Below are 14,248 nucleotides of genomic sequence, written 5' to 3'. Positions count from 1 at the left end.
CCTTCACCTCCCCTCCACCCCCACCTTCACCCCCCCTTCACCTTCCCTTCACTCCCCCCTTACAACCTCCCACCACCTCCTCACCACCTCCACCCCCCTTCCCACCTCCCCCACCCCCCTTCCCAACTCCCCACCACCTCCCCCCCCTTCCCACCACCTCCCCCCCACCCCCCCCTTCCCACCACCTCCCCCCCGCCCCCCCCTTCCCACCACCTCCCCCCCACCCCCCCCCCTTCCCTGAGGCGGAGTCACGGGCCAAAGGACACACAGGGACACAAACACACACAGGGACACACACACACACACACACGTAGACACACACACACACACAGACGTAGACACACACACACACGTATACACACACACACGTATACACAAACACACACACGTAGACACAAACACACACACGTATACACAAACACACACACGTAGACACACACGTACACACGTACACACACGCACGTAGACACACACACACGTACACGTAGACACACACACACATGTACACGTAGACACGTACACACACACATGTACACGTACACACACACACACACACATGTACACGTAGACACGTACACACACACATGTACACATATACTCACACACATGTACACGTACACACACACATGGAGACATACACACACACACATGGAGACATACACACACACACATGGAGACATACACACACACACACATGTACACATACACACACACGTATACACTCACACAGGTATACATACACATAATGTATACACACACACACACATGTATACACACACATGTATACACACACACACATGTATACACACACACACACGTGTATACACACACACACACGTGTATACACACACACGTGTATACACACACACGTGTATACACACACACATGTGTATACACACACACACATGTGTATACACACACACATGTGTATACACACACACACATGTGTATACACACACACACACACACGTGTATACACACACACACATGTGTACACACACACATGTATGTATACACACACACACACATGTGTATACACACACACATGTATACACACACACATGTATACACACATACACACATACACATGTATACACACACACACACACATGTGTATACACACACAAACATGTGTACACACACACAAATGTACACACACACACACACTTATACACACACACACACATACAATGTATACACACAAACATGTATACACACACACAAACATGTATACACGTGTATACACAAATGTGTATACACACACACGTGTATACACACACACACGTGTATACACACACACGTGTATACACACACACGTGTATACACACACACGTGTATACACACACGTGTATACACACACACGTGTATACACACACACGTACACATACACACACACACATGTATACACACACACATACAATGTATACACACAAACATGTATACACACACACACCCCAGCACCACCACATCAGCACACCGGTATCCCATGCCCCCCCAGCACACTGGCATTCTCGGCTCCCCACCCTTCCCAGCCCCCATCAACACCATCAGCACCCACACATCGCCACCTTTGCACCTCCCCCATCGGCACACCCACATCCGCACCCCCACATCAGCACCAAACCCTCCCAAATCAGCACACCAATACAATCACCATCAGTACAGCCACAGCAGCACTACCACCGCACATGGGCCGCGTGGACCACTCCCCACCCAAATGCCACACCCACACCACAAACATCCCGGGCAACGCCGGGGCTCTCAGCTAGTCCTTTATAAATATTATAAACCTCCACTTCCTTTTGAAAGAACAATTGCTTAAAAAAGAAGAACCTCTCCATATCTATTTTTTTTATTATTATATTTTTATTCAGACACTAAGAACAGCACAACATATAGGAAAATGGTGAGCAAACTTTTTTATGCCGAGCCCCACCTTTTCATCCATGAAATTTCTCGGGCCCCCCCTGCCTGATGTAATCAATCACATGAAAAAAAAAACTTTATTAAACGGTATACAATGTAAATACAAATATGTCTAAATACTTATTTCAACAGCTCGCACTTGCAAAATTAGGCTGCGTCCATGCTGCCGCTGAGAGCGGTGACATCACCAACTCTCCAAGCATGAGCACAGGGTGTCCTGCATAATTTTGCAAGCACGAGCGGGGGGGATGGACCTGGGCTATTTTTGTGTGTGTTTGTATGTGTGTGCATTGACTGCTGCTGAGTGCGCTCCAAAGTCAATTTTGTTTGTCTCCCGAAGCGCCATGCTTTGGAGACCGTACGCCCCAGTTTGCGCACCGGTGCATTTAATCACAACACATATACACACAATCACAACACAGACACAGCACACATACTCAATCACAACCAACACAGACACAACACACACACTCACAACAACACAACACACAATCACAACACACACACTCAATCACAACACATAATCACAACCACACGCACATACACTCAATCACAACACACACCACACACAATCACAACACACAACACAGACAGATAGACACAACACACAATCATAAGTCACAGACTTTCACCTGGGGGAGGAAGTACTACTGTAAGCCTGCTCCTGCCCCCCATGCTGCTGAAAACTGGGACGGGTAACACAGGAGAAGGAAGGGGATGTATTTGTGCAGGGAAGGAAAGCCCTGCCCCCGCAACAAGACCCGCCCCCTCTGCAAGACACAGCAGAGAAGCAGCCTCAGCACGGAGCTTCTGGCCGCCCGTGCACAGCTCTGCCCGCCCCCAGGTTTCCCCGCACGCAGCCCACGCCCCACCTAAATAATCTTGCGCCCCCCAGTTTGCGTACCGCTGCTCTAGCTGTTAAGCGTAAATCCCCTATGTACCCCTTCCACTTCCTTTTGTTAAATATTATCCAAGAGTGCTCTCAGGATGATAGTGATAATGTGGATTCTGTTGCACATACTCATAAATCGAAGGGGAATATGCCATCCTGTACCTCCCATGCCTCTCGCCAAATCTGTGGAAGGAACCATGAACTGAGGTTACTAGGCACTGTGGATTATTTTTTACTAAAATGTGCTAAACTGTATAACCCACTCACTTGAATTGGCAGTAAGACGCCTTGCTTTTTGGCATCACTAAGTAAATATGACCCTTAGTAACCTAGTTCGGAATCATTATTTCATATTACTGGTCAAGGCACATGACTGTTAATAATGAATCTGAACTAGTGGAAAGTTAGTAACAATAGAAATAATAAAATAACTTTTATTTAAATAGAGATTATATTTATTTATCATCCTTAGCCATTTATGCACTGCAGAGTACTCACTGTACATTAAAAAAAGTAAACTATTTGACAGCTTTTGATAGGGCAGAAAAAATGTATGATGACTGAAATGCACTGTGTACATTGCTCTGTATAGATAAAAATGTACATGTACAAGTTTACATACAGAGGAACAACATTATAATTACCTGTTAACCTTCACTACAGGAGCATCAAGTGCTTTAGCCAAAATTACACAATAGGGGGGATCGGTGTATTGGCTGAAGACTATGAATGAGAATTAAGCTCCAAAACTGAAGTAGGGGTCTTGTCCAAGTTTTTTCCAAATCCAGGTCCATTTTATTTAAAAACTGGTATAAGAAACACCCATGATATTCCAGGACAGAAACTCCCTTGTTCTCAAATCTCTTACACATTCTCATCTGATTGTGTTATTTTTTTCCGTCTCTAAAAGGGAACCAATTTTGATTGCAATTCCCAAAAATCTCTGTTAAATCTTTAGAGGCCTAGGATAAAAATGGCCATTCCGTGGTACTTCTCTCTCACGTTGCAACAAATTTCTCAGTGGAAAATGTGTTCCACTGCTGTGAAAAATCACACAAGCTTAAGGGGATTTTTTTCCTCAAAATAAGTACCATGTTTAGTAGTTTCCATCTACCACAAATGTTTTGGGGGGGGCTGGGGGGGAAGGGGGTGAAATGCTTACTTAGTTGGAATTGTATTTTTATAATAGTGACATTTATAGCTTCCAACAACTTTGTACTCTTGCAGGATCTCCAGTGCCACAGTCCCAGTCACCACAATCTTTGTTGGGAGCCAGGCTTCAGAGTGCCCCTACCCTCACTGACATCTACCAGAACAAACAGAAGCTGCGAAAGCAACACTCAGACCCTGTGTGTCCCTCATATGCAGGACATGGCTTCAGCCACTCTCCACAGCCAACCCGCCCTGTCAGCCTTGGGGCTTCTCCCACAAAGCACATGGGATCATCACCACGGAGCTCAGAATGGCTCTATAAAACTCCTCTTCCAACCATCATTGGATCGCCTACTAAGGTTAGTTACAGATGCAGCATCTTGTATCTCTAACCTACCCCAACACGTGCTGATGAACCGCGGACCAAAAGTAGAGCATTCGCGGCACAGTGCTTGGCAGGGGTGAATTGCCTGTCGGGATTAACACAGCAGGGATCCATTCTTCTGAATGGGACTCCTGCTGTGTGAATCCTACCGGGTTGCATCAGTCTGTAAGAGAAGTGCAGCGAGAGTGAACATAATCAGTCACACTCTCTGTTATTTTAATTAAAAAAAATTGAAGCATGGGGGTTTCTGGAGCTGCACCGCATCAATCTTAGGCCCTGGGACTGCTTCCTGAAATACAGGCCCCAGTATGGGGTTCTGGTATCTCCCTGCATGTTTAATTCTGCCGCGTCCCATGACCAGGACATTTAAACACATAGGAGATACCGGGGCCTGTAACTCTGGAAGCAGGGGGTCCCTGGGGCTGAAATGAATGCGGTTCAGCTCCGTGGACCCCTGCGTCAATAATGTTAAAATAAAATAAAAGCAGCGCGATCGCTTGTTCGTGGTCAGAGAGAGTGACAGATTCACTGCGTGTCTCTTACAGACTGATGTAGGATTCACACAGCGGCAGTCCCATTCACCCTGCTGTGTTAATCCTGATGGGCCATTAGTCTGGTCACAGGGATTCCGTGAGCATGCGGGTACCAGGACCTTAACCGTGACAGATTCCGTGCCTACTACACAACCAACCATTGTGCTACATCTGTATTTACCCAACTGAGCACAAGCTGCATATACCATATCTGACATTCTTCTTTCTTAGCTGCGCAAAGAAAGCACGAAGCGCCTTTTCATGTCTTGCACCCATAAGAAAATGAGCATGCTGCAGTGTAAAGGTGTATTGTGTTAAATATAACTACATCTAAACATTTGTCTGCTTCAATCACCAGAGACCATATTTAAGGCCTTTTAGTACTTTTGGTAACCCCTTTGCCTCCCTCAAAGTGTAGTAGAAAGCAGCAAGGTCAGTTAACACACAGACTGCAAGGCACACCTAGAAAAGGTCTTTGTGTAGCATTTGGATTGTATTTACATTCTTTTTGAGTATAGCTCAGTTATAACTATAACCAGCACACAATGTTTAACCTGAACATGAGTTGTTGCTTTCATAGATTGGTCCACTAGAAAAAACAAAGCAGTTTCACCAGCACCATAAAGGAATAGATAAAAATAAATGTTACATAAAATTGAAACGAAACTCAAAATTTAAGTCCTGCCATTACCATCCTCCTGGCACCTGAATCTCCCTTCAGCCAACACAAAAGATGTGTAGTTATAGAGGGAAGTGCAAAGCAAAGAGAAGAGAGAATCCTGTATAGTTTTGTAAATTCATTGAACCAGAATGAAATACAAACATCAGTGCAGCTGCGTGCCAACAATGAAACTCGGTGTTGCGTTTTGTTTCACTTGCGTTGTCGTCACCAAGATGAAGTTAGGCTCCCCCTTACGAATTGCGCTGGGACAGCTCTTCGTTTGTGCAGTGAGTCACTCCGAGGATCATGCTGAGGCGCTGCGGTAGGTCTGGCCATGGTCGATAACATGGCAAATGCAAGGACTTTAATACGTGGGGTACATCGTGACGTAACAATAAGGCCAAGTTCCATTGTTGGCACACTGCTGTACTGATGTTTGTTAGTGAAATGTTTTAGCAGATCTGAATTTCGTTCTAATTTATGTACTACACTTTGCAAGATTTTCTCTATCCTTTGTGCTTCCCTCTATATCTGCAAATATTGTAGATTGAAGTCTGACACGTCATAAATATGCTTCACTTACTATATTAAAGTTCTTTTATGATCTCCTTTTACCCCATGATAAAAAGGAAAACTCACAGCTCACCCTGCCAGTATATTGCACAGCAATGGCCTGCTGCCAACTTGTCCATCTGCAGCTATGTCCAGATGGCAATTAATTATGTAGAAATCCCCTTTAAATAATCTTGCACTGATAATGATATTGCATTTCCAGGCGACCGCTCCATTTAAGATCCCTAAAACACAAGCATCAACCAATCTGCTGGCGTTGGTCACTCGTCAAGGACCTGTAGACACCACCGTGCAGGCTAAAGACTTGTCCGACCCAAGGGAGTTCTCCCATTTCCACTGCACACATGGAGCTGAAAAGCTGATCACTGCAGAGCATAGCAAGACCACGTTCGGAAGGTTAGATCATTTTTTAAACTATTGTGAAATGTTCAAATGCGTTTGTACAGTATGTAAATATATAGATAGATAGATATACCATCATCATCTTTAGCCTAGTAGTGGATTTATATGAATTGAAAAGTTATTTACCTGGAGACACTGGTTCCGCTATATGCTGAAATTTATAGACTGACATACAGTAGAAACACTGCAGATAATGGAAGAGAACTATAGTTCTATGTTGGACTCACCATACTTAACCCTATAATACCTAACAGTCATGAATAATGCTAGACCTTATGTTTAGGATCACATTAATGGACACTAATCTCTGTTGAGATCAGGTACTTTTATTAAGGCTAAACATGCTTTTAGCTACATGATAGTTGATATATGATTAAATATACCAAGCCTTCTTAAACATTTTGTACAACCTGCTACTCGGATTTATTTTATTGTGATTCAGACACTGAATATTTACAAGAGGGGAATTCTACGACATATTACAGGGATGTTCCTCTATGCTTGTGATATGTATGCATAAGATACCTTTGGCAACAATGCAACAGTGTACTTTGCGTATACTTACTATGTCAATTCACAGTGAACATTTGATAAGTGTCAATTTGTTTCTTGCTGCGATACACACTATATCTGTTCACCTTTACTGTGATATAGTTGTCCTAAATTAAATATTCCTAACACTATATGTGAGATTATAGGATATACTTTTATACTGTACCTAATATTGGTTGATTGTACCGTAAATGGCTATGTGTGATCCTAACAATTATTAACCCCTTGAGGGGCATTTTCCATTTTTCTTATAACTGGGCATAATTTGTGGATCCAATTGCCTACTCTAACTCCCGCACACCATTTGTTTTAGCTTCACATTATTTATATATATATATATATATATATATATATATATATATATATATATATATATATATACATACACCCTCACACCCCATATACTCCCTTTTTATGACCAATAAAGTTATTTTAGTTTCTATATGGATTTAAGTGCAATTCAATATGAATGGCCTATAAAGGGATATTGAGACCCTGGGATTCTACAAATCCACACCAAGCAAGATTAAGATGCATAATGAGAGTGGTCCACAATAGTGTTGTACCGGATACTGAGGATTGGCGGGTATCAGGGGAAATTTACAGGCCGGGTACCCAGTCGGGTAGTTTTGGCTTACCTGCAGGCGGTGGAGGGTGAGGAGGACCACGGCGACATCGTGGGAGCAACGGTGGAAGCAGAGGACATCATTGTTAAGATGTGTTCCGCTGCTCCCACTGGCTTATCACAGCTGATGCTGGTGGGAGCCGGGGCACATGTGACAGGAGCAGGAGTGTTACATGTTCCCGGCTCCTACCGGCATCAGCTGTGATAGGATGTGTTCCGCTGCTCCCACCGGCTCAACAATGACGTCCTCTGCTACCAACGCCTCCAGGATGTCTGCCGTTGCTCCCACAATGTCGCCGTGGTCCTCCTCTCTCTCCGAGGGAGCAGAGCAGAAAGGGAATTACGCGGGACAGGGTCCATCCCTGGGGTGCCTGGTCCAGGTAATTTCCGGGTACTCGGTACATCACTAGTCCACAAAGTTACCAGCTTTCCTTTACATGTTGCTTATACCAGATAATTAGAACCTTCTACTCATATCAGGGTACTCACCTGTAGACATATTCTAAAAACCTACATTTTCTACTGTGCTACTTTTTGACATTCTAATGATTTCTTCCCCATACTTTAAAATATGATTTATGTTCTAACTTTTGTGTGTGGGGGGGGGGGGGGGGCTGAGTTTTTATTCCTGAAAATGGGCCCAAAATCTAAAATAAAATGGCTGCTAACTTTTTACCTGGTGGCATTACTAGAGCTCAGATAACCTTATCTCTGAAGATTAGGGTGATAATTTGTTTCTGATGAGTCTGTGGTCTGGTTTGTGTATAAAACATAAGCCTATGAAAACTTTTTAGAAACAGTAGAATATTCTAATTTGCTTCATTATAGATCTGTAAGTGCTGGGAAGCTATCAGACCAGACAGGGAGGGGTACCCTAGGTGGTCAGCATTACCAGGGCAGCACAGACAGTCTCAACTCTGAACATCCCATGGATACAGGTATGGTTCCACATACACTGCTTTGTATGTATTGGTAAGAATTAACCATACAAAGAATATAATGTTCCCCACACGCAATATATCAATGAATAATGAAACCGCTAAGATCAAAAATGTCTACTAGAAATTGTAGATCAAAAATAGAAAAAAAGGCACTCCACTGGTCTTCCAAAGATTATAAAATGTATTGCACAAGCATCAACGTTTCGGTTTCATCTGGACAAAGGTTCGCATGTGGACCGAAACACCAGTGGAGTGCCTCTTTTTCTATTTTTGATCTACCTGTGGCTCTGCATCCAGCAGGACCATTGTTGCTGTGCACCCGTGCCGATTTGTTACCTGGTATTGTGAGTGCACTTATTTTGGACTATTGCTAGAAATAGTACACATAAATGGGTTACATATAACTATTGGTAACATACAGGCGTAATTACAGAAGTTATGAGTGAAAGAATATTATTCCTACAGCTAAATTGTCTTATGTATCAACATTTTGAGGAACAGATACTCATGCATCTTTAGATTGTCGGGTATATGTCCAGGAACACCATCCGAAACCAATGTTATCAAATAACTGTAGCGTTCTGGACCTTAATGTCTTGTACAATCCTATACGAGTGGAAAGATAATACTATAACAAATGTAGCACGGTCATATCGTGTTAAACAAAGAAATCTGAAAATAAATAAAGGGGCAATGTTTCGAGGTGAAAAAACTTTTCTTCTGCCTCCTTCCCACGCAAAATAAGAGAAACGTGGTACTTCCCTTTGGTGCTCTGAAGATCAAATATTATCACAATGCTGTCAAAGTTAACTGAACCAAGGTCCACTGTGTTATGCGTCTTGCTAACTCCCACCCCATCCACCCATCCCCCCATTCTGTCTATATGGTGGCGCTGTTTGCCAATTTTTGTATCTATGGATTATTCTTACTGTTCGTGCAAACTCAGCTTTGCTAATGTGGCCTAAAAGAAGAAAAACCTCAATGGATTCATGCAGTGTGCCAGTTAAAATGCCTAATAGATTTTGTTAGCCATTAAAGTCTTTCCGTGTTATTGTTTGTCCACTGTCTTTGGAAATACAGTTGTTGATTTTTTAACACACATTAGGACTTTAAAAGAAAAAACTTGAAGTTACAAGGCTTCATCTCACTGCATTCAGGCCTGTCAAGTATCACTGATTGGAATGCAGTTTCAGTTTTTATAAGCATTAGAGATCACATAATGTTAATGGTGTGGCTCTCTCGCACATTTTTCAACAAAAACATAATTTTTTTGTGTAAAACACAACACCTCACTCCTTTTAGTTCTTGGGCCTTGTTAGTTATATTAATTTGATCAAAAGTACCATGTTTGATTTGCGTGGGTTTAGCACAGCAGTGCTGTGTCACAGTTTGCTGATAGTTGACTGTCAACTGTGACATCATTGATGACATGCATTTTCTTCCATATTCAGTAGTTTTTAATACATATTTCTCAACTGAAGTCTAATCTATATTGGATCTATGACATTGACTGTTGGAGTTACAGAAAAAGGTCATAAGACCAAATGTATAGTTTGGGCCACAAAGTAGTGTGGAAAAGCTTTGTAGGATAAATTTAGGAGAAAAGAGGAGGAATTGCACATTTAATGAAATGTTGCATATATGGTGGGGATTTAACCCCCAATTAAAGCAGACGTTCTTGTATATATACATCCCCCTGATTCTTCGTTGAGGAGAGCATTTAAAATATTAAGTTCCAGAGTTGAGTTTGTTGTATGGGCTTCCCTGGGGACAAAAATTGTACACACCTTTTGCATCTCTCGAGCTGTGAACCTGTTGATTCCTAATAACGCATTGGATTCAGTTGTAAATTCCATGGTTGCTTTTGTATCCAGTAACGGTATGAAATGAATCCTACTTTGTTTACTACATTTGACAATCCTTGTAATTTTCAGCTCCTGCAGGGGCCTGTGGAGCTGTACTCACTGTTCCCTCAATGGGTGCCAGAGCAGTGATGTTTACTGTGGGATCTCCTCCAAACAGTGCCACCCCTCCAACCTGTACCCATATGGTGATGAGGACTAGAACTACTTCAGGTAATCCATGCACATTTTTCTATCTCTCCTCTGGTTTGGCATTATCATTTTACACAACCTGGACAGTTTTGTTTCTTTGAAAAAGTGGAGTACTGTAGATGGTGGTGGCATGGTAATTGTTGCAAGGGAAATAGAATGTGTACCATTATTTGATTCTCAGTAGGAAGACAGCACATATTTGAGTAAAAATGAGAACTCCTTTGACTGATTAATGATTTGAGTAGCGTAAAAGCTATTTGGAATTAATTCAGAGCATTCCTAGGATTGGTATCTCGATTTAGCACCACCGTTCATAGCAGGGATTTTCCCTACTCTCCACTCAGTGGGAGGATAGTACCATGTAAAGTATAATTTGTCACAGATTAGTGACAAATCCACTTCAACTCACAGCACGGAATATCCTTCTTGCATTTAACCCCTCCACGGCAAGCTCATACCAAAAACCTAGTGGTAATAGCAATGCCTTTTAAGCTGAAAATGATATTTGAGAACCAGTTGAATCTTGTTGTGTCCTAGGGCAATTTACTTTACCACGCACCACCTCAGACACCAACTTTTTATTGTAAGATGTCCAGATCATTTGCTATATGCTTTGCTGTGGAGGGTTTTTGTCACTTTTTTTACTCGCCATAACTTAAATATATATATATATATATATATCTTGTTCAAATTAGTTATCCCATATAGAATAATGTTTTACAAACACTTAGTTATTTTACTTAAAACTACATTTTTTATTTTTTTGTAATTTAATGCCTTCAAATCAGATAGGCCCAATTCCACAAAGCCTTTTGTAGATCATATGCTAACATCATTCACACATTCTGGCTTTCTCCATTATCACAAGCGTGAATGTTACTGATATCAGAGATGGCCAAATATGACTTGTATTTTCAAAGATTAGTACCAATGACAAAGAATGTAATGTTGATTTTTTTTAAAGTTGAAATGCAATCCTATGCCTAAGGTTCATGTGTTTTGTTCTATGCAGTTGGATCAAACAGCTCCGGTGGTTCGCTCTGCTCAACCAGCGGCCGTGTGCACATGGGCTCACCCTGTGGTATTCACATGGGTTCCTCTCCCCCAGGGGCAGATGCAGCACCAAGTCTGAAGTACATGTCCTACGGCACATCCCCTCCCAGCTTGGAGGACTTCATCACTTTTGAGGCCCCTGAACTTCCAGAGGAAACGCTGATGGAGGTAGTAAGAGCAAACAATGGCACATGTAAAGAGATTTGAATGGGCTAAAAATGCATTGTTTTGCAATATAGTATCAGCAAAGATGTTGAGATTGTTTTCCACAGATAATTATTGCACTGAAAGTTTGTGTTGGGGATGGGAAGTTCTTTTTCCTTTACGTAAAATAGACTGCATTGTATAATGATGATATATATTACTTTACATTTCCAGCCGCCACAAACTCCAGCATTTTATTATAGTCTTGACAATCCCATCAAGAGCTCATACTAAGTATGTGTAGTGTCTACTCAACTACAGTGGCGGCCGCCTTTAATCTCCTGCGGTCGTTTCCCCGCGATTTTTGAAATCGTGGGCAGATGCAGCATGTTTTCAGCCGTTTTCGGCGCCGCGGGCGCTTTCAATGTTAGCCGCCATTAGCGCTGTCTGGGAAATGCGGCTGACGCGCGGCCAAGTCTGTTAGAAACGGAAAACATCCCCGAATTTTTTCAGGGATGTAGGAGGTTTAAAGGGGCCGCGGCTGAAGGATCTACCTGAAAGCAACAGAATAATTCTTCCACCCTATTATTTCATTGTGAGTAAGGGGTCATGACCTCTAACAGGACAGTGATTATCAGCTCTTGTAATGATTGGTAGGGCAGTAGACATATCCTTAAAGGTTCAGAAGCGCATAATCATAATCGACACTATTATATATTCCAACGTTATAAATGTGTCCCAAACCTGGACGGATTTGGAAGCAAACACTGATATTTGGAATAACAGTTTGGAAGAAGCAGTGAAACTGAATTAAAGTGATTAATGCAGTGTTTTATTTCCTTATTCTCCTAAAAGAGAGAACACACAGACACTCTTCGGCACCTTAACCTGATGCTGACGTTTACAGAATGCGTGATTGAACTCACAGCAAGCCGGGGCGGGAATCCTGAGCTCTGCGCCTCTGCTGTATCTCTTTACCAGATTCAGGAAAGCGTTGTGGTGGATCAAATAAGCCAGCTGAGTAAAGAATGGGGGTAGGTATAAAAGAGCAGATAGTGTCTTTAATTTTGTCCCTCAAGCTCTACTGTATATGCTGCAGTCTATCGCCTTCCTATTTATAATATTTGAAATTGATTGCAAAGTGGAACGTGAATATCGTTTCAGTTTCCTTACTGATACCCCCTCTATATGTTATCAGTTTGATAACAGTTATTTCAGAGCAGACTGTTTGTCGCTAGTCTCCTGAATAAAAGCAGTTTCTTTTTTCACCAATCCTCACATCTTGATTGTCATATAAAGTCATTTTTGGTCCTAATTCTAATTGTAACCAGGACCACATCGTTACCATTTTCTTTAGCTATAGGATTTAGTAACACGCCATGCTTATAAGCATGTATTGACCTATGTGGGAAATAGAGGTTTCAATACAGTTTTTTTTTCCCTGCAGTCACATTTATAGATGAGTTTAAACAAGAATATTTATCTCGTTTCAATAATAATTTCTCTTATATTTGACCTGATACCTTTTTACTTCCCACAGACAAGTGGAACAACTGGTGTTGTACATGAAAGTAGCACAGTTCTTAGCATCATCCCTGCAACTTGCCAAATCACAAATAAAATCTGGAAAGCTGACCCCATCGAGCACCGTAAAACAAGGTTAGATAGTGCTGTTACTGTTTTACTCTTATTTGGTTCCAACCCGTTCTTAAAAAAACAGATTTAAAGTCTCATATTATACAGTTTTATAATCATAAACATGTTGGGTTATAACTTGATAAGCGAGTGATCCTTTAATTGCTTCTCTCATGCTCATTTATTGTCTCGTTTTGTGTTGAAGTTGTGAAGAGTATGAACGAGCGGTATAAATTCTGCATCAGCATGTGCAAGAAACTGACTGAGCAACTGAACCGCTTCTTCTCAGACAAGCAGCGATTTGTGGACGAGATTAACAGCGTCACTGCAGATAAACTGATCTATAACTGTGCGGTGGAGATGGTGAGCAGGCAGATCAGAAAAATTAATACACTCTATTTTTCATATAATGAAAGCAGCACATATATATTCTACAGGATTCGTTTTTTGTACTTTTAGGATTTAAAAGGATTTGGGGCCTCCATTTTAAAATATATCAAATATATCTTAGCCTATGAAACAAGCTTTATAAACATTTATTCTTGGCTTCCACTTTTTTTTGGTACAAAGCCAATATATCTTACTACAGTACATGAGATCAGGGCTCTGACGCAATAGTTTGTGTCCAGTGTGGTAATCTTTGATCCCTTTGAAAAAGAACATAATTCTCGGCATTGTGAAGCTGTGCACTAAGCCCTTCAGTGCCCTATGTTGATCCTG

At 41.8% G+C, this 14,248-nt stretch overlaps 1 protein-coding gene across 3 annotated transcripts in view; it reads left to right on the top strand.

Annotated features, from left to right (window-relative positions):
- ULK2 (unc-51 like autophagy activating kinase 2) overlaps positions 1-14,248 on the top strand; it is a 148,106-nt gene that overhangs the window by 124,663 nt on the left and 9,195 nt on the right. For all 3 annotated transcript variants that reach the window (XM_075589603.1, XM_075589602.1, XM_075589601.1), the window contains 8 exons: positions 4,046-4,329; positions 6,325-6,518; positions 8,530-8,639; positions 10,577-10,717; positions 11,709-11,917; positions 12,749-12,927; positions 13,434-13,552; positions 13,734-13,891. In XM_075589603.1, coding sequence (XP_075445718.1) covers positions 4,046-4,329; positions 6,325-6,518; positions 8,530-8,639; positions 10,577-10,717; positions 11,709-11,917; positions 12,749-12,927; positions 13,434-13,552; positions 13,734-13,891 — 1,394 coding nt within the window. The remainder of the gene's footprint in view (positions 1-4,045; positions 4,330-6,324; positions 6,519-8,529; positions 8,640-10,576; positions 10,718-11,708; positions 11,918-12,748; positions 12,928-13,433; positions 13,553-13,733; positions 13,892-14,248) is intronic.

Source organism: Ascaphus truei, chromosome 3 (genome assembly GCF_040206685.1).
Source record: "Ascaphus truei isolate aAscTru1 chromosome 3, aAscTru1.hap1, whole genome shotgun sequence".
NCBI lineage: Eukaryota > Metazoa > Chordata > Amphibia > Anura > Ascaphidae > Ascaphus > Ascaphus truei.
This window is presented reverse-complemented; position numbering and strand designations above follow the sequence as displayed.